The sequence below is a fragment of the Populus euphratica genome, unplaced genomic scaffold, assembly GCF_000495115.2.
Source record: "Populus euphratica unplaced genomic scaffold, PopEup_1.0 scaffold66.1, whole genome shotgun sequence".
NCBI lineage: Eukaryota > Viridiplantae > Streptophyta > Magnoliopsida > Malpighiales > Salicaceae > Populus > Populus euphratica.
The window spans coordinates 221,079-241,684 of record NW_011499944.1 but is presented as its reverse complement, the minus strand read 5'-3'; the positions used below and the strand labels follow the sequence as shown (position 1 = coordinate 241,684).

Genomic DNA, 20,606 nt, shown 5'->3' with positions numbered 1-20,606 from the left:
TAGGACCTCTAGGTTAAATAAAAAACTAGCAATTCTCACCTCAAATATCAGTAGATTTTTTTATTAAATTATAATAATGTTTAAATTGTTATAAGGAAAAAAATCCAGAAAATTTTATTCATTACATTTTAGATATTTAATTTTAATCCTTTTTATTCTAAAAAATATTTTTTAAGATTAATAAAAGCATAAGTTAACTTGATATGATAATTAGCTCAAGAAGGAGCATGAGCTACTAAATCACTGGATTAACCCACAGGTTTCTGTGTCAATCATTTTAATTAAAATGACTTTTTTTTTCTAGCTATTCAAATAACTAAGAATCTAACTGGATCAAATAAATTTCACTAAGTTAATATTTTGTTTGTTGAGTTAAAAATCTAAATCAGATTGAACTTTAAATCTCAAGATTTTCAGAGAATTCACGTTATGTTTGGGACGGTGATATAAAATGTTTTTAAACATGTCTTCTTCTACCGTAAATACTCGAGGAAAAAATCAACAATCTTATTATGCACTGTAGATTTTGCAGTCAGGCCCAGCACTGTAAGCCTCTAGACAAGAGACAGGCCTTCGAGGATTAGCGGTCAAAAAACTATTTGGAGCTTCTATCACCAAACTAGTACTGTCAGAAAGTACTGAAAGCACTTTACTGGGTTTTGAATTTCAGACCCAAACTGAAGGACTCATGAAAGAAGTAAAGCAAAAACTTTACTGGGTTTTGAATTTCAGACCCAAACAGAAGGACTCATGAAAGAAGACAAAGTAAAGCAAAAAGGTCCAAGCTTTAGAGTTGTTTTGGGTTCTGTTTTTGGTCCTTGTAAGAAATTCAACTGATGTTCATTCAAAACAGCAGAACCTAAGATTTCAGGTAATGATATTATTAGCTTGGATCCTTTGTTTGTTACATCAGATTCTGTCTTAATTTTAATTTACAAGGTTTATTATTGTCTGTGATATGCTAATAAAGAATCTTCCTTCCTTTTTTTGTCTAAAAAAAATTCCTCTTTCTTAAAAGGGGTAAGCTTGTTTTGTCTACTGATTTCATTTTCAAACCCTTTAAGGTGAAGATTTGAACTTGATCTGTTCTAGCTCAATTTCTAGAAAAATGGAAAACCGGGTCACTTTCAATTTCATGTTTTTGTGCTGTTTTGAGGCTTTTTTGTGCGAGTCTGTTGAGTCCGTGTTCACTGTTTTTGGATTCCAAATATTAACCCTTTTGTTTTAGGGTTTTTTAGTGAATTGTTGTTGGTGTTGGTTGTCTCTAACTTGGTGCATGTGCTTGCATTCTGCAGAAATATAAAAGTTTAGCAACTTTTGCAACATTTCTGTGGAGATCTTGCAGTTTTTTGGCATGGAAGTTTGTGTCATTTGAATCATTTTCATTCTGCAACAAAATCCTGTTCTCTTTGTAGCATAGGTAATTCCATCAGATTTTTCTGTAAGTTTTGGTTATTGTTAATGAAGTGAAAGATATGGAAGAAGGGAAGCCATGTATGCGCAGAGAGTGGTGATTCAAAGGGGGGTTTGTGTTAAGCTAAAACTGTGATTTGGCGTATTCAGAAGTAATTTTAATGGAAAAATCACCAGGTGAAGGCTCGATAGATAAGTCCAGGGTTTTGAATGTAAAGCCCTTGCGGACTCTTACTCCAGTATTCTCCGCACCACCAAACTCTAATTCTTCTCCTCAAGGTTCTGCACCTTTCGTTTGTGTTCCGCCAGCAGGTCCTTTCCCACCTGGAGTTTCTCCTTTCTTTCCATTTTCCGGTATACCAAATCAATCTGGCCCTTCTGGTGACCACACCCCAATATCATCAGCAGTTCCGATCAATTCATTTCGGTCACCTGAGCCTCCATCTGCAAGGGCAGCAAATGGAAATGCTGGGTCATCAAGGAGGGCGAACAGTAACAACAGGGGTGTGGAAGAAGATGGGTACGGTGACAACCAAACTTGGAGTTCACAGAGTATATCTCAGAAGAGGACAAGAGGCAAAAAGGACAAAATTCCCTCTCCTGATGTTGACATGGATGTGATGGTAGAAAATATTTACCAATCATATAACCTTGTGGAATTTGAAGAAGCACGACGATATAATGGTGATAAAGATTCTGTAGGATGTGTACTCCTGGTTTTCAATCTGCTCCGAAGACAAATCGTACAGCTTGAAGATTCAAAGGAAGCCACTGCAGGACAATCAAGGCGCCCTGACTTAAAAGCAGGCAATGTTTTGATGACCAAAGGAGTTCGGACTAATGCCAAGAAGAGAGTTGGAGCTGTACCTGGTGTTGAAATTGGTGATATTTTCTTTTTTAGAATGGAATTGTGCACAATTGGACTCCATGCTCCAAGTATGGCTGGAATAGATTACATGTCTTTCAGGATCAGTCAAGATGAAGAACCAATAGCTGTTAGCATTGTTTCATCTGGGGGATACGAGGATGATGTTGAGGAAGATGATGGCTTGATTTACTCTGGCCAGGGCAAAGAAATGGATCAGAAGCTTGAAAGGGGTAACCTTGCCCTGGAGAAAAGCTTGCATCGTGGTAATGACATTAGAGTAACCAGGGGTATAAAGGACGTGGGAAATCCAACCGGAAAGGTATATGTGTATGACGGTCTATATAGAATCCAGGAGTCATGGGTGGAGAAAGGAAAGTCTGGTTCCAATGTTTTTAGATATAAGTTGGGCAGGTTACCTGGCCAGCCTGATGCATACAAATTGTGGAAAAAAATTCAGCAATGGAAGGATGGTATTATTCCTAGGATGGGGATTATACTACCTGATCTTACTTCTGGGGCTGAAACTTTACCAGTTTCTCTTGTGAATGATGTTGATCATGAAAAGGGGCCTGCCTATTTCAATTATTCTCCAACCCTAAAGTATTCAAAACCAGTATCGAGGGATCCTTTTGTTGGCTGTGCTTGCAATGGTGCTTGTCTTCCAGGAAATGAGAATTGTGATTGTGTTCAGAAAAATGGAGGCTATCTTCCTCATATTGTGAATGGGGTTATTGTGAGTAAAAAATCTGTGATATATGAGTGTGGTCCTCCCTGCCGGTGCCCTCCAACTTGCCGCAATCGTGTGTCCCAGGGTGGTCTAAGAGTTCGTTTGGAGGTGTTTAAAACTAAGGATAGAGGTTGGGGCTTAAGATCCTGGGATCCCATACGAGCTGGAGCATTTATATGTGTATATGCAGGAGAAGCTGTCGATGATTCTGAGGCACAAGACCTTGCAGGTGAAAACGAAGATGATCACATTTTTTATGGTACCCGCATTTATCAGCCAGTGGAAGTTTTGCCTGGTGATTTAAATAATGCTCCAAACCTTCAATTTCCTCTTATAATAAATGCCAGAAATGCTGGGAATGTAGCTCGTTTTATAAATCACAGCTGCTCTCCAAATCTGTTCTGGCAGCCAGTTTTACGGGGAAATAGCAAGGAGTTTGATCTCCATATTGCATTTTATGCTATCAGACACGTTCCTCCTATGACAGAGTTGACATATAGTTATGGAATGGTACCACCTGAAAAAGCAGATCGTGGGAAGAAAAAATGCTTCTGTGGATCACCAAAGTGCAGAGGTTTTTTCTATTGATGGTCCATTTACTGGAGCATTTGGATAAGGATAGTCCTTGCTAACTCATGCTTCCCGAAGAAGGTTTGTATTCCAACTTCATCACTTAGTTTTTGCTCGCTGGGGGGAAAATATATTTTTTTTCCTTATTTTTCTTCAAATGCTCATAAATTTACTGAACTGTTTCAATGCATAACAAAGTGCTATGTGGCTGATTTTTAAGGTATTTACAAAATAAATATGACTGATTATCCCAAGTACACTAAATATTCATGTTTCTTTCTTCCCTTCATCTTGCAGCCAGTTTTATTCATACCTGTAACATGTTTTCCATTATGGATGCTTCACACTTTGGAAATCATGCATTTTCTTTATATATGCACTTCATTAAATTTAGACCTTGTTTGAATTTATTTTGGTAAAAATTCTTTCAAAATATCCCATGAAGTGATGTTGTAATACGGGAAAGTGGTTTGCAGAACTGCAAGGTCATTTGTATGGCTATAACTCATAAACAACTCCTCCTTTTTTCCACTCATGAAGATGTCTGAAGCAGGCCTCCACAAGGCCATCAAAGGGGGACTCTTTTAATGATCCTCGTCTTATGTATATGTTTGAAAGAAGGTAGAGCACTAGATTCATCCTGCAATGGGCCAGAGAACAGCAAATCCTGCATCTTACTGCCATTCATGGTTTAAGAAATCTTAAGATTTTGAATTGCCAAGTATCAAATCTCATATTTGTGTTCATGATTGGAGAAGATTAGATACTCGATCACACAAGTTATATACTCTGGTCCAATTGTAGATTCAGTTAGAACATTTTGAAAATATATCATAATTGCTTTGCTGCTTCTATGTATGAATGTGTGCTTTCTTATGTACATGAGAATTTTGGTGTCCATACTTGCCTTTTGAAACTGAAGACTCACTTCTGCTTTTCCCTTTTCCACCATCAGCTATTTTTGCAGTCCGTGGCGAGAAAAGCACCAGGATGTCTCAGTAAATGCCTGTATTTCCAGCAGCTGTTGGTGGTAATTCGGTCATTGTAATGTGAAATATTAGGATGCAGACTTGTAACTTGGTTAGTTGTTATCACATCGAGTAGTTCTCGCCTAGTTTGTGAAGTTCACTCGTATTTAATAATGATTGATGTCCCCAGAAGTTTTCCTAGTTGCACTCATTTTTTCAGTCATTTTATACGCGCTTAGTTGCAGACTTGCATCCATTTTTGTTTGAATAGGGAAAGGAGTGATTTGTCGTTGAATACGAAGTGAAGCTTAGGCTTTGATGGCTGTTGTTCTAAGACTCCCGACCATTTTTGCAGCGAAGAGGTTTGCTGTGGTGAGAAAATGGAGGGTTTTTTTTTTTTTTTTTGAAATTAACACAATGGTTAAAAATTTAGCCAAAATAACTCAGCTGGAAACTTATTGTGAAAATAGCAGAGTCACAGATCACGCATGTGTGACTTTAAAATTGCATGGCAGAGGCATTTTTCTAGCCTTTCAACTCACAATTGGTCATGCATGTGATACTAATGTGTCTTGTTTTATTTTTATGTATATGTTTTCAGCAATGCTATTTTGATAAAAAAAATTCTCGCTGTGCCAAGTTTTTGTTTTTTAATTAAAAAAAACTGCAGAGGTCCTCCAAAAATGGAGTTTTTTTCTTCTTAAAGTAACACAATGGTTAAAATTTTTAGCTAAAATAGCTCAACTGGAAACTTATAAAATTACAACTAACAAGTGGTCGCGCATCTAAGAAGTGTCTCGTGTTATTTTAGCATGCAAATTTTCAGCTATGCTATTTCAACTTTTTTTCGTGTTTTCGTTGTGCAAAGTTTTTGTTTTTTGTTTTTAAAAAAACAGGAGAGGTCCTCCAAGAACACTTGCAACTAAATAAGTTGAAAGGAAGAGATCTGCATTTGCAGTTCAAAGTAGCTGGAGGTTTTTTTTTTGGTTACAAAGACTGCTTTATCAACAAGATTCAATCACATGAAAAGAAAAAATTAGTGAAGCAACTCATTCTATTTAACAATGGTATTTAGAAGGAAATCTGAGGCTACTTTATGGTTGGAACTATTTCATTTCAGAGGTTATTAGATTTGGCCAATTAACCTTTCATCACTGATTTTAGTAGCCCCAGAATACTTGGCTGCCACCAAAAAAAAAAAACCCACTTTTCTTTTGAATTCAATCCAAAAGAAAACATTTTTTTTCAAAAAGTTATTTTTTTTGGATTGATTTCATGTGGGTTTGATTTTGAAGGAGCATTTGTTGCTTAATATTTGTCATTAGAAAAGGAACAGGTATAAGAGTTGGAGATCTTCCTGTACTAAGGGAACAGCGATGGACCCTCCTTCCACACCAAAATCAAGGCGGCTCTATCAAATTTGGAAGGGAAACAATGTGATCCTTTTTTCTCACCTTCTGTATAACATCATTCTCTCTACTATGAATCTATTGATTTCTTTGATTACTGGTTTATTACTAAATAATCAAGGGATGTGCCTTAAACCAATGTTTCTTTAAAAAATCAAGGGATGTGCCTTAATCAAATGTTTCTTTATAAATTATCAGCTGCAATTATTAGTAAGAATTTAGTTAATCAGAGGCAAGAGTCCCAGAATTATAATCGGTAAATGTGTTCTGAATTGAGTGTTGCTGGCTCGTTATTGACACAACAATCGATGAGTATTCTGCAGTAGTTAGAGATGGATTTGACGAATTTGATGGGAAACAGATTGTTATGTTTTCTAATTTCTGGACCAGGACTAACAAGCTTCTTGTTCTGATATCAGAAATTTCTTTGTGGTGGGAGAGCAGTCTTTGGTCCTGATGCATCATCTCTATTCTTGACAACATTTTTAATTGGAGGTCCTGCAATAGCATTCTGCATAAAGATGCTGCTGCTGATAATCAGAAATGATGATCCACAGTATGACTATCCAGTACTAGTCGGGGGAATGGTCCTCACTATTATGGTTGGTAAATTGAAGTTTCTTGGTAATGATAGACCCCGTGCAGCCAATAATTTTTTAGTCTGACCTGATAAACTATCACGCAGGACTTCTTATTTCTCTTATTGACGTCTATTGATTTCTTTGATTACTGGTTTATTACTAATGATATTTAAGGGGATCTAATCAATGTGCCTTAAACCAATGTTTCTTTAAAAAATCAAGGGATGTGCCTTAATCAAATGTTTCTTTATAAATTATCAGCTGCAATTATTAGTAAGAATTTAGTTAATCAGAGGCAAGAGTCCCAGAATTATAATCGGTAAATGTGTTCTGAATTGAGTGTTGCTGGCTCGTTATTGACACAACAATCGATGAGTATTCTGCAGTAGTTAGAGATGAATTTGACGAATTTGATGGGAAACAGATTGTTATGTTTTCTAATTTCTGGACCAGGACTAACAAGCTTCTTGTTCTGATATCAGAAATTTCTTTGTGGTGGGAGAGCAGTCTTTGGTCCTGATGCATCATCTCTATTCTTGACAACATTTTTAATTGGAGGTCCTGCAATAGCATTCTGCATAAAGATGCTGCTGCTGATAATCAGAAATGATGATCCACAGTATGACTATCCAGTACTAGTCGGGGGAATGGTCCTCACTATTATGGTTGGTAAATTGAAGTTTCTTGGTAATGATAGACCCCGTGCAGCCAATAATTTTTTAGTCTGACCTGATAAACTATCACGCAGGACTTCTTATTTCTCTTATTGACGTCAGGTAGAGATCCAGGAATAATCCCTAGAAACTCTCAGCCACCTGAATCAGATGAATCGGTTGGCATTGCTACCCAATCTATGGAGTGGGTTAATAACAAAATTGCCGACTTGAAATTGCATCATACAAAGGATGTAGTTGTTAATGGCCACAGTATTAAATTGAAGTTCTGCGACACTTGTCTGTTATATCGTCCGCCACGAGCTTCACATTGCTCCATCTGCAACAATTGTATTCAGAAGTTTGATCATCATTGTCCATGGGTGGGTCAGTGCATTGGACTGGTAAGTTACTTCCTGGTATTCTTTAGGATTTGAAGATCTCTGGAATATTTGAATGGGGTGGGTCAGTGCATTGGACTGGTAAGTTCCTGGTATTCTTTAGGATTTGAAGACCTCTTGAATATTTGAATCTTCTGTGCTATCTGAAACCTGTGGACGTTTCTGATAATGTATGAACACATTTTTTAACTTGGACCGTATGCAATCAAAACATCTCTTCTTTAGGTTATAGAAGTTGATTGAGGTTATGTACATTTATATGATTCGTTTTGTGCATTTGAAAGTGTTACAGACAAACTTCATGGAGTGTAAAAGTTATTGATAATCCTACATGTTATTATGGCACTCCAAGCAGGAGAAATTGCATTTTGGACTTCGCTCATGATTTATCATGCACTCTATTGAATCATTCCTGCTCATGTTTTGAAATTCTGAAATTTGCTGTTCCTGCTTTAGAGAGCCTGCATAGGTTTTTTTTGACAGACACTAACCAGCTTCTTCCGTGTTGATGCCCATTTGCAGCGCAACTACCCATATTTCATAGGCTTTATATCCACATCAACCACTTTATGCATATATGTGTTCGTGTTTTCTTGGTTCTTATGCATATATGTGTTCGTGTTTTCTTGGCTCAATGTTCTCCGGCAACAGGGAACTTTGTGGAGCATTATGTCTCATGACGTTCTATCTGTTGTTCTCATTGCGTGCTGCTTTGTAGCTGTCTGGTTTGTTGGTGGGCTTACGCTTTTCCACCTCTACCTGATTAGCACCAACCAGGTATGGCATTTACAAATGATAAACAGAATCTAATGTTTGTGCTGCCGCATTCTTTTTTATCTCATAAAGTGAACAAGGCAATTCAATCAATTTTATTTGCAGCGAATATACTTTCTTAGCATTCAACTTCTGTTTTGGCCTTTCATCATATGCTTACCTCTAGCTACAATCCGTGCGTTGTTCACCACTCTTGTATCTAATTCTGTTGCCTCTCATTCATCACAGACCACTTATGAGAATTTCCGGTACCGCTATGATAAGAAGGAAAACCCCTTCAACAGAGGGATCATAAAGAACTTTAAACAAGTATTCTTCTCGAAGATCCCAGCTTCATCAATCAATTTCCGAGAATGGGTGTCGGAAGATGATGATTCTTTGATGGATAATTCAGACATAAATGGAAACTTCATTGGGAAAGGGAAATTTGACATAGAAATGGGAGGTAAATTTGGCAAAGATGGGGCCATACATCTCCCAAGTGTTTTGCAGGATTTGGATTATGGCAGTCTTAAAGATGATTTGAAGAAAAAGGGAGAAGGAAAAGCCGCATTTGACCCCTTTTTCTTTCCTGCTGATCAAGAACAAACAAATTCACCACAGACCTCCAGGGATAAAAGCAGTGCTGCTGAAGATAAAAGGAAACAATAGCTTTTATGATAGCTAGACGTTCATCCAAGGTAAATGTAGTTCTTTTAACCTGTCCATGACGTATGCACTGATGCTTTTATGAAAGACTAATGTGATCCAGAACACTAAAATTATAGACAATCCAGTAAACCAATTCTGCATAGAACTCAAACACCTTGGCAGCTTTGAAACAGTGCATCAACGTCGCATAGCAGTTGACAGATTAATGAACTTAAGTTTGGCGATGATTCCAAGTAAAATGAAAGCTTGTTGTTGTATCAAATGCTGTAAAGAAACAATGAAGTAAACAATTTCTTTTTGTTGAATTGAAATTCAATCTATTCCATGTGTACAAAAACAAAAAGTTGAAATGGAGGTGTTTTTCGGCAAGTCGGATGGCTTAGAACATAGAAGAACTGATCAGCAACTTGCTTGATTTTTTGTTGTTTTTGTTTTTCAGACTCAAGTTTTGAATGTTTTTATGTCTGGTGTACAAATTGTTCTTATGAATGAAGTAGATTAGAGTGTAAATAGTGAACTGGGCAGTCATTATGGGAAGAGTAGAGGCTGGTCCATGAATATACCCTGCATTAGACTTTGCAAATGCTACAATGGCTGGTTTAGATTATTGTTGGAAATTCACTTCAAAACTGTCATTAAAACAAAATTATTTTATGTTTCTGTCTCTGTCCTAATACACTAACCAAAAGCAATTGTTAACCAATGCAAGATGTGGATCAAACCAAACACATTAGCAGAACTAATTGGAGTAATTACTAATAAAATCAAGATCCACTGCATCAACCAACCATCTAGGTTGTGACCAAATGGTAAGAATTTAGAACTAAAAGGAATAAAATCAAGATCCACTGCATCAACCAATTAGACAGTTTTAGTTCACGCTAATATGACTTATATAGTCTCAGGTTCGAGTTTTTGGTTACTCATATAATAACCACTGAAGGCTTGCATGATTATTAACTTCAAGGCCCGTGAAATTAGTCATGGTGCACGCAAACTGACACGAACACCCATATTAATCTAAAAAACGATCCCATACATCAACCAATCAAACAGTTTTAATTCACACTAATGTGACTTGTGTAGTGATTTTCCAACAAATCTTTCTGTTCAATTGTGATATACTTATGCATAAGCTTACGAGTTCTATATACATACAAAATCTGTCAATTGTTACAAAACAAATGTGGGGATAACACCTGACAGTGATTTTGCCAGCTCTATTCTAGATACACATGGCAACAAAAAGAATGGCTGGCTACGATTTAAAGCCAGATTGTAGCCTTGGTATCTCTCGATGATAAGCACCAAAGCTGGAACCCTAGAATGGCAGGTTTTGTCTGGCCTGTTTGAGCCCATGAGAGGCTTGTTGAAAGAAAATGCCTCACGGCATTATCAACGATAAGCTGACAAACAAACCCTGTTGATACCTTGTTTCGGCTTGCGCAGACAAGTCTAAACAGAAGCCTTCCATTTGTCTTCTGAGTAATTTCTAGGCTCTTTAAAATCTGCATCCCTTCTTCGCAGGGCTAAGTGTATTTCAAAGTCTGGTTGATATTATTTTTTAAAAGATTTTTTATTTAAAAATGTATTAAAATAATATTTTTATTTAATAAAATAAAAAAATATTTGACACTAGTAAACAATAAAAAAATAGAAAAAAAATTTTAAATTAAAAAAATCAAACTTTTGCTAAATTAAAAACATTTGCTTTCAGTTACTTCAACTTCATGTTCCCACTTCTCTTATTCTTACCAATTTTCACGAGATTAATCAAATCATTATTAAAAAAATTGCTATAAACCAGTGTTTTTTCTTCAACGAAAGGAATTTAATAAATTTAAAAATTAAACCTAGAAAATCAAGAAATATAAACATGTATTTTTAATAATTAATATTTGATCTAACAATAAAATCACTGGAAATGAGTTTCCAATTCATAAATTCTTAACACGTTGTTTGTTGCACGAATTGGATAAACAAATCTATCCTTGCCTTGTTAAATTACGTGCCAACTGCTACCATTTTAATAAATTTATTAAAACAGAACAAAAGATAGAACACAATCAACAACAAAACATCTAATAAAAGGTTAAATTAAAGACAAACATTAAAAACAAAAAATAATAATAAATGAATCTTTAAGATATAGCTTAATTGAATAGATTTTAAGTTTATTTTCTATTAATCATTAATTTGAGTTTTATAAACTTTAAAATTAGTAAAAATTTATATAATTATTAACTTTAAAAATTATAAAATTAGTTAAGAAATAGTTTAATATTTATATTAATAAATAATAATAATAATAATAACAACAACTGAAAGGAGAGGCGACAGAGACAAACAAAGAAAAGCGTGTAGACCACTTCAAATTTGCAAGAAGATGTTGTGCCATCACGATGGTTGACGTTGAGCATGGCTGGACGCTCCACTTGCTAGCCTATCAAATTCTTTTTTTATTAGATTATTCAATAATAATAATAATAATAAAATCTAATTAGTTTATTGATAATATTTTTTCTTAGCTGAAAACCAATAATAAATAAAAGGGTTACGAAAGGAATTCTTTTATTATTTATAATGGATATGGTGAGTCAATTCATTCAGTTTAATAGATAGCCAATCTTTATCTTTTTTTATATATAAAAAAAGAGCAAAATTGAATTATTAAAATTTAAAATTTATAAAAATATTTTTTTTATTATCATCTATAAGTGCTCACCTCAATATTTAAAAACAAAAAACAACTCTAACTAAATTGAAGATATTCTAAATTTATTTTTTAAATATTATTAATTCAATTTTCATAAATTTTATAACAATTAAAAAATTAAAGATTTATATAATTGTTAATTTCAAAACTCATAAATTGATTCAAACATCTAAATTATGAAAATATTTTTAAATATGAAATTTTAAAAAATAATTTCAATACATTAAAATGAAAAATTATTAAATGGCTTAGAAAATCTTTGAATCACAGAATCAACGTAAGCAATTATAATATAATTTTAAACATATTTGTTTATTATTATACATATATTTTAAATCATAAATAAATTTTATTTTTACGCTGTATATACCTTCCACGTGTTTTATTTATAGATTTTACGGTTAAAAAGAAAAAGAAAAAGGTACAGTTCCCGGCATACCCTGTAATTCCTCCATTAAAACTAGTCCTCGTATTGTTTTTTTTTTTAAAAAAAAAAACCTATATAAAATGACGAACATAAAAATTAATTTGAATAAGAAAAGAAAATAATAATAAGGCATAAAGTATAATAATTAAATAAATAAACAATAATACTGGCGGAAAAGCCGCGAGAAATTGAAACATCCGCCCCGAACTCATCGTTGCCAGCGTCTCTCTCTCCCATCCTCTATCTGTAACAGAGTTTTGTCTAGACAGAGAAAGAATCAAACAAACCCCAATAGTGTTAAACTAAAGTTTTAATCCTTACAAGAATTAATAGGAGAATCTTCGTCTTGGTATAATCACCCCCTCTCAAAAAAAAAAAACAGGAAAGAAAAAAAACAATAACAGAGAGAGAGAGAGAGACTCTTGGTTAAGCAAGAAGCAGCACCTGGTTTTTGATCCAAAAACCTCTCCACCTTCCTCTACTCTCTCCCTCTTTCACAAATTTCCACTCCATTAATATTTACAAATCTTGGGTTTCTATTACATTTCCAAGAAGGAAAGAAAGATTGGATCTTTTTGGCTGTGGTATGTGTGGATAGAAAAAAAGAACGGAGTGTTTGTGTTTTTGTTTAGAGGTTGGTTAATATGAATCCAAATTTGGGTTCTTCTTCTTCTTCTACTGCTGCTTCTCCTGCTAGAGGAGAAGGACGAGGAGGCGGCGGGGGAAATGGAGGGATGGACAAGGGTTATAAGCCGAAGAGGTTATATCAAGTTTGGAAAGGAAGCAATGTTAGTGTTTCTCTCTCTTTCTTTGTCAAGTTTGTTTTTTGAGTTGTGTCATCATTCGCTGAATTGGGTTTTCATTATTCTCTTTGTTTTGGATGTGTGTGGTGCAACTTGGAAATTTGGATTTTTTACTATCAATTTGATTTTGTTGATCGTGGATGGAGGTTGACTTAGTTGTGTCCAATATTTCAATGTGGAAATGAATGTCTTTGATCTTAATTGTTATGTTTGATGAAATGTTTAGATGCATTCTGGACTGGTAGATTTTGAAACTGTAAAAACTTTTAATTTTGTTTGGTCATAATTGAAATTGGTTCATGAAGTCGTTTCTTGTTGTGTTGAACTTGGTTGGATTTTGTAAATAATTTCACCCTGCAATTTTGATGCGTGATTAGCGGCAAGAAGTTTGTTCAATTTTGATGCGTGATTAGCGGCAAGAAGTTCGGTTTCTGGTTAGAGTTCTCCAACATTCCAACTTTTTTTAATCAATTTAAGAAAATATTCCTCTGGTTCTTTGTTCTTTATCAGTATATCAGTTAGTTACTTAGTTTGGTCGTGGATTCCTTGTGAAGTTTCAGCTGACCATTTCTTGATTCACTTGATCAACTTGCGAATTTGCTGAGTATTTATCATGTTGCATTTGAAATGTACACATCCTCATGACGGTTTTTATGGAAAAAAAAACCTTGAATATTGTTTCCTTTTATGGAATTGTAGCATTGATGAGCTTTAGTTGTTTTTTGTCTTGGTTTCATCAGAGATTTTTCTGTGGCGGGAGATTGATCTTTGGTCCTGATGTGGCATCGATTTTTCTATCAATGCTTCTTGTTGCTGCCCCTGCTATTGGTTTTTGTATAAAAGTCTATAACAAGATTTTGGACAAAGGTACCAAAAATCCAGCTCGGTGGTATCCTGTATTTTTCGTGGGCTCGATCCTTACTGTATTAGTAAGTATTTCATTTTCAATTTGGCTTCAAGCAGTGCTAACAATAGGCAGAGTTGCAATTAACTTGTTCTTAAAGGAAGCGCTGCAATTGAATGAAATGCAATTATTATGGGATTTGGCTGTTTGTTTTGGTTTCTTTATAGGATTTTTCTTTTGCAGCTTATGATGTGAGTTTTTCAACTTACAAAAAATTTTCAGAAAGATTTGTTGTTAAATATCTACCAAGTGAAAGTTGTCTGACATTGTAGTTCCCATTAGTAGATAGACAGTCAAATTTTCTGACAAGTGTTTCAGTAATTTCTGTGTAAAACCACCTCTTCTTACATATAATGAAAAATCTAATAATAAAGTAAACTTTTTCTGTAGGATTTATTGTTTCTCTTCTTAACATCTTCTCGGGATCCTGGAATAGTCCGTAGAAACACAAGGCCTCCCGAGTCAGATGAAACAGGTGACGTAACCCCATCAATGGAATGGGTCAATGGGAGAACCCCCTATTTGAGATTACCTCGGACAAAAGACGTGATGGTAAATGGCCACACTGTGAAAGTTAAGTACTGTGACACCTGTTTGCTTTATCGTCCTCCCCGTGCTTCTCATTGTTCAATTTGCAACAACTGTGTTCAGAGATTTGATCATCACTGTCCATGGGTTGGTCAGTGTATTGGAATAGTAAGTTCGAGTTCCTTGAGATACAATTTTATTTTTTCCAAACAAATAAATTTAGATAACACTATTTTTTTGTGGGACAAGCAACAAATTCAACTTTTTTGGAGATAGCCTGCATGTTCTGGAAAGAAGATTTATTAAGCATTGAATAATAATTTGAAAATTTTCCTCTTTTGTTTCAATTAAACAGATCTGTCATGGAGATCATTACCAAGTACAGTTATGGGAATGCTATCATGGGAATGAATAACATATCTTATTATTGTCATTGCTTATTTGCTCTTCATCAGATACTGAATCCTTTTCTATTGAACTTGGTGCTCCCTGATTGCCCTAATAACTCTATTAACACTGCATCTAGACCTTTCCTATAATTTTAGTGCCAAAATTTGGATGTGCTCAAATCTGGTTTTATTGCATCCATTTGCAACCTGTTGTAAGATGTCTACTTAAAAGGGTAGGCATATCTGGTCACCAAAAAGTTGTATGAATTTTAGCTGCTTTGAATTTTGTGATGTTTTCATGTTTTCTTCCATGGATATTTGCTCTCATCCAAATTATGCTGCATTTACTTTCAAATAGTAGTTTGATGTCATTCTTTTTCTCCTTTTATTGGAAAGAAAGAAATAAAGATCCTTGATGAACACTTATATCAATTGAGTTCTTGATACCATAATTTCTTATTTAATACTGATCATTGTTTTGGACTATTTAGGCAAAGTTTGGTCTCTTATTCTGGAAAATTTTTGGACGTTGAAATGTTAGGAATGACATGATTTATTGTTGGTATTCATACCATTTATGTTGCCAATTCTGTGGCATTTTAGCAGTAATCTTGCAAAAATCACAGTGACAGCTTACCAATTAAAATCCTGAAATCAGTGACAGCTTACCAATTAAAATCCTGACTTCACTATGTTAAAGTACAATCGAGAGGCATGAATGTCCTTTACTCTTTTGGGCTCTATGTTTTCATTGGAAATATGGCGCAGACTTCAATTAGTAAGCCAAGGAAGAAAAACAAGATTAATTATTTGTGATCTCAATTTCTGTAAATAAGCAATACAACCCTCATCGATTCATACAGTTTGTAATATGATTGTCTTGCACACTGTTACCTTTGTGTGGGGAACTTACCTTATTATCATTTCTTGATCTGGTTTGCAGCGTAACTATCGGTTCTTCTTCATGTTTATATCAACAGCAACCATCTTGTGCTTATTTGTTTTTGGGTTTAGTTGGGTCTTCATTCTTGATGGGAAGCCAAATTTATGGGAAGCTATATCACATGATGTGCTCGCTGATTTTCTCATAGTCTACTGCTTCATAGCTGTCTGGTTTGTTGGTGGCCTCACAGCTTTCCATTCCTATCTGATTAGCACAAACCAGGTGACATTTTTATTCAAAAATAAACTGGGCCAACTAGTTACTCTTCAAAATCTTATTTGACATTTCTGGTCTTTTTCCTTATACAGACTACGTATGAGAATTTCCGCTACAGGTATGACAAGAAGGAGAATCCATATAATAGGGGAGTAATAAGAAATAGTAGAGAAATCTTTTTCTCCAAGATTCCACCTTCAATGAACAAATTTCGATCATTCGTGGATGAAGATGAATATATGGCAGTCGGCTCTCTGACTCTAAATCTTGGAGATGATTTGGTTAGCTCAAAGGAGAAAATCGACATTGAAATGGGAGCTAAGGTTGCAGGAGCTAGTAACTATTCCCTTCCAGAAATTTTGCGAAATTTAGATTACGATGATGATTCTGATGATAATTTAAAGATGGAGGAATATGGAAGGCCAGGCATGGACCCATTCTCTCATGGTGAACTAGATTTGAAAGGATCGGTGCAAAACTCTATTGCTGGAGATGGATCAATAGAATCTGTACAAGGTCCAGATGCCTTGGATGGAGTGAGGGAATCTGCTAGAAGTTCAAGAGAATCGGTTCAAATTTCTATTGCTGGAGATGGAGCTGGAGAACCTGCTCAAAGTTCCATTGCTGACAACGGAGTGATAGAATCTTTCCAAAGCTCTATTGCTGAAGATGGAGTATTAATCAAGAAATCTACTTTTGAAGATGGGACAAACCTGGCCAAGGGAACTAATAACAATCATAATTGTCATCAAACCACAGCACCAGATCTTCAAGTATAGAGGTTTGTGTCTGACCCTTTTTGCCACCGGTGCATTGAAATGAACCGATTGAACTTTAGTGGGATATGCATCATGATTGTGCACTTATCTGAATGAAGTAACTCATTGTCGTCGTATCATAGACAGAAGATTGGGATTTGATAATGATTTCTGTGCATCCACATTATAACTTGATTCACAAAAGAATTATTCCAAGTTCCGTGTGGGAAATTGGGTGAAGCAAATTTGAACTTCCTAGATTCTTTCTTACTCTGTTACTCGCCGAGTTTATTGATAATCATCCAAATGCTCCATTCTTCTTTTCTCTACCAACGACATTACTTGTTCTTCTACAGGTTTTGCTGCAGAATATCTTTTGCTTAAATATTTTGAATCATATACGAAGGATAGCTTGTTCCTGTGATTGCACTAGTTGGTAGCTGCCGGGCTTCGAAGGGCTGTAATTTCATAAAGGTTGAATGCTAGCTTATCAATGCTGCTTTTGCTGGAAAAAGGAACAGAAACTGATCGTACACTTTCATCTGTTCATTAAAAAAATACCGACTTAAAGTGTTGTTGCAAGTTGTAAAGGTGACATTTTGTAATAATCCAGATACCTACAGACGAGCGAGGTATCTGTGAAGGTAAAATTGTTAAGATCTTTCTTTTTCCCTGATAGGCTTGTTTTCTCTCTTTTCATTTTTGTGAAGACAGATTGGATTTTACGAGTTGTAGAGGTTTGGAACCAAAGTTCTCATTTCTAGAAGTTGTAGTATGATTCCTTCACTCTTCCTCTCTTCGTGAGCACGAGCCCTGCATGTCTGAACTGAAGAAGCTGAGATCATAGTAGTAATTTTAATCCTAGTTATAAGACACGATCTGGTTTAATACTAGGTTGCGAGTTGGGTTTAAAATTAGATCATGAGTTGGATGAGTTAAAATCAAAACGAGGGCCGTGGAATAAGATTTCAGTTTCTCATTTGATTCCCAACTTGAAAATGCATTTTGAAAGGTTCCAAAGCTACCGCATTGCCAAAAGCAAAAGCTCCAACTTGAAAATGCATTTTGAAAGGTTCCGAAGCTACCGCATTGCCAAAAGCAAGTAAACCAATAATGGGCCTAGAGCTTGGTTGATAACTGTTTAACTACCAAGTAAACATAGAGGAAAGAGGAAAAAAATCAAAGGAACTCGTTAACAAGAATTTTATGTGGTGAAATACAGGCCACAAGCCATGGTACAAATGGCATTATCATCATGACCACTCAAACACGCCTCTAAGAATCTGACACGTGTCAATTTCCCATTTAGATTCATAGATTTCGTTGGATGAGATTGAATCTCCTGTCAACCAATTAGAAATCACATGTCCTATCCTTGTTCTTCTAGTCTCTGCTTCCCCCGCTTGAAAGCTCATTGCTTTCCACCACCATTGCCACTTCAAAGCAAGAACGTTTCTCCAAGAAAAAATGGCTGCAGAGATGGCTTTGGTAAAACCTATCTCCAAATTTAGCTCCACACCGAAATTTGGAAACCCAAGAAGTTTCTCATACCCCAAATTCAGTACCATCAAGATGTCAGCTTCTGCACAAACAACAAGAAGTCCAAGTCCAAAGAAGAAAGGTAACAAAGGTGAAATCAAAGAGACCCTTTTGGCACCTAGGTTCTACACCACTGATTTTGATGAAATGGAGACCCTTTTCAATACTGAGATTAACAAGAACTTGAACCAGTCTGAGTTTGAAGCACTTCTGCAAGAATTCAAGACTGACTACAACCAGACTCACTTTGTGAGAAACAAGGAGTTCAAGGAAGCAGCTGACAAGATGCAAGGACCACTGAGACAGATTTTTGTTGAGTTCTTGGAGAGGTCTTGCACCGCTGAGTTCTCTGGCTTCCTTCTCTACAAAGAGCTTGGAAGGAGACTCAAGGTATTCCTCTAGGATCACTTTAATTTCTTGCTTGTTTTCTTGTGTTTAGTGAAATTTGATTCCTTTTTTTCTATCATCAACTAACTAATCTTAACAATTGATGCTGTAGAAAACCAATCCAGTGGTAGCAGAGATTTTCTCCCTCATGTCCAGGGATGAAGCCAGGCATGCTGGGTGTGTGAAAATATTGGCTTCTTTTTCTCACATGTGAATCACTTTTCAAGAATGATTGAACCTTTGTATATACAATTGACCTTTTTTGGTGTTGCATGCAGATTTTTGAACAAGGGTTTGTCTGATTTCAATCTAGCCTTGGACTTGGGGTTCCTAACAAAGGCTAGGAAATACACATTTTTCAAGCCAAAGTTCATTTTCTATGCTACATATTTGTCTGAGAAAATTGGGTACTGGAGATACATAACAATTTACAGACATCTCAAGGAAAATCCTGACTACCAGTGTTATCCCATTTTCAAGTACTTTGAGAATTGGTGCCAGGATGAGAACAGACATGGTGATTTCTTCTCTGCATTGATGAAGGCTCAGCCTCAATTCCTCAACGATTGGAAGGCAAAGCTGTGGTCGCGTTTCTTTTGCCTATCGGTGACTTTCTTACACCAGATGCATTTTCATACCATATTTACATTATCTGTAATGTTTCTGTAAATGCTTATGTGTGTACAATGAACCATTGGTCACTAGATATTCTTGAATCCAAATACAATCAGGCAATCCCATCTTGTGTGCCTACTGAGAACAGACATGGTGATTTCTTCTCTGCATTGATGAAAGCACAACCTCAATTCCTCAACGATTGGAAGGCAAAGCTGTGGTCGCGTTTCTTTTGCCTATCGGTGACTTTCTTACACCAGATGCATTTTCATACCATATTTACATTATCTGTAATGTTTCTGTAAATGCTTATGTGTGTACAATGAACCATTGGTCACTATATATTCTTGAAAAATCTTATCCAAATACAATCAGGCAATCCCATCTAGTGTGCCTAAAATTGTTTTAGGTTTAATAATTGGGTTGCTTGTTAACCATTCAACCGAAGTACTGGCCTTGAAACGTAAGGCTAATGCAAGGATTATCTCATGTCTATTTCCTGTCTTCTTAAATCCTAGAGAATTGATTCTGCAGGTATATGTGACAATGTACCTTAACGATTGCCAGCGAACTGCTTTCTATGAAGGCATTGGGCTCAACACCAAAGAATTTGACATGCATGTGATTATTGAGGTGAGGCTAATGGTTTTACCTGTCTGCTTTGCACATAGTTCTAATCTGAGTATTTTTTGTCATCTACTTCTATATCCATGCTGAATTATTGATCATATGCAATCTTCCTTAGGATGGTATCGTATCGCTTTGCTTGGTTCGCTCATACCCCAATGTCATGTTTCATTTGATGCAATGTTAATTCTCCTTTTGCTTGCCTAGATGACCTTGAGAAGGGGATAACGAATTTATAGCCTAGACTAATGTATATACACTTCTGACTCCTAGATTTTCAATAATCATTGCATTGTTTCTCATTATACAGACAAACCGCACAACAGCTAGAATCTTTCCAGCTGTGCTGGATGTTGAGAACCCAGAGTTCAAGAGGAAGTTGGACAGAATGGTGGAAATTAACCAGAAGCTGATAGCTGTTAGTGAGAGCCAAGACAATTCCTTCGTCAAGAACTTCAAGAGAGTTCCCCTTATTGCAGCATTAGCTTCTGAGCTCTTGGCTGCATATCTAATGCCACCAATCGAGTCTGGATCTGTTGATTTCGCAGAGTTTGAATCACAACTTGTTTACTAATAAGTTTTGTCTGAGTTTCATTTACCCCCTTTCATCCCCAGCTTTGGTAGTCTTGATGCACTATGGCTAGATTTACAGTATGTAACAGAGGAAACATTCATATAAAATGGTGTCCTTTCGTAATGTAAATTAACATAATTTTAGTCCCCTTGAGACCACCTCCAT

General features: G+C 35.7%; 4 protein-coding genes across 7 annotated transcripts; all 4 read left to right on the top strand.

Annotated features, from left to right (window-relative positions):
• The first annotated feature begins 772 nt into the window (after nt 1-772).
• On the top strand, nt 773-4,769 carry LOC105137319 (histone-lysine N-methyltransferase, H3 lysine-9 specific SUVH1-like). 2 transcript variants are annotated; one of them, XM_011043025.1, is made up of 3 exons: nt 773-871; nt 1,296-3,659; nt 4,534-4,767. In XM_011043025.1, exon 2 carries the CDS (start codon nt 1,575-1,577, stop codon nt 3,594-3,596), a length of 2,022 nt encoding a protein of 673 aa, XP_011041327.1. In that variant the 5' UTR covers nt 773-871; nt 1,296-1,574; the 3' UTR covers nt 3,597-3,659; nt 4,534-4,767. The 2 variants fall into 2 exon arrangements, with proteins under 2 accessions (XP_011041327.1, XP_011041328.1); XM_011043026.1 differs by lacking the exon at nt 773-871 and adding an exon at nt 892-1,064 and having other exon boundaries at nt 4,534-4,769.
• A 2,255-nt stretch (nt 4,770-7,024) lies between these two features.
• Nucleotides 7,025-9,519, top strand: LOC105137318 (probable protein S-acyltransferase 3). Its single transcript, XM_011043024.1, has 5 exons — nt 7,025-7,223; nt 7,313-7,593; nt 8,113-8,188; nt 8,222-8,367; nt 8,593-9,519. The coding sequence occupies exons 1-5, from the start codon at nt 7,121-7,123 to the stop codon at nt 9,013-9,015; spliced, it is 1,029 nt and encodes a 342-aa protein (XP_011041326.1). The 5' UTR covers nt 7,025-7,120; the 3' UTR covers nt 9,016-9,519.
• A 2,785-nt stretch (nt 9,520-12,304) lies between these two features.
• Nucleotides 12,305-17,485, top strand: LOC105137317 (DHHC-type zinc finger family protein). 2 transcript variants are annotated; one of them, XM_011043023.1, is made up of 6 exons: nt 12,305-12,946; nt 13,702-13,890; nt 14,256-14,561; nt 15,726-15,947; nt 16,034-16,722; nt 17,068-17,485. In XM_011043023.1, the coding sequence occupies exons 1-5, from the start codon at nt 12,803-12,805 to the stop codon at nt 16,718-16,720; spliced, it is 1,548 nt and encodes a 515-aa protein (XP_011041325.1). In that variant the 5' UTR covers nt 12,305-12,802; the 3' UTR covers nt 16,721-16,722; nt 17,068-17,485. The 2 variants fall into 2 exon arrangements, with proteins under 2 accessions (XP_011041325.1, XP_011041324.1); XM_011043022.1 differs by having other exon boundaries at nt 12,306-12,946; nt 17,056-17,485.
• Nucleotides 17,486-18,078: 593 nt separating this feature from the next.
• Nucleotides 18,079-20,591, top strand: LOC105137316 (magnesium-protoporphyrin IX monomethyl ester [oxidative] cyclase, chloroplastic-like). Of its 2 annotated transcripts, XM_011043020.1 has the most exons (6): nt 18,079-18,628; nt 18,738-18,802; nt 18,904-19,139; nt 19,391-19,482; nt 19,775-19,873; nt 20,178-20,591. In XM_011043020.1, the coding sequence occupies exons 1-6, from the start codon at nt 18,167-18,169 to the stop codon at nt 20,439-20,441; spliced, it is 1,218 nt and encodes a 405-aa protein (XP_011041322.1). In that variant the 5' UTR covers nt 18,079-18,166; the 3' UTR covers nt 20,442-20,591. The 2 variants fall into 2 exon arrangements, with proteins under 2 accessions (XP_011041322.1, XP_011041323.1); XM_011043021.1 differs by lacking the exon at nt 19,391-19,482 and having other exon boundaries at nt 18,904-19,231.
• Nucleotides 20,592-20,606: the final 15 nt, after the last annotated feature.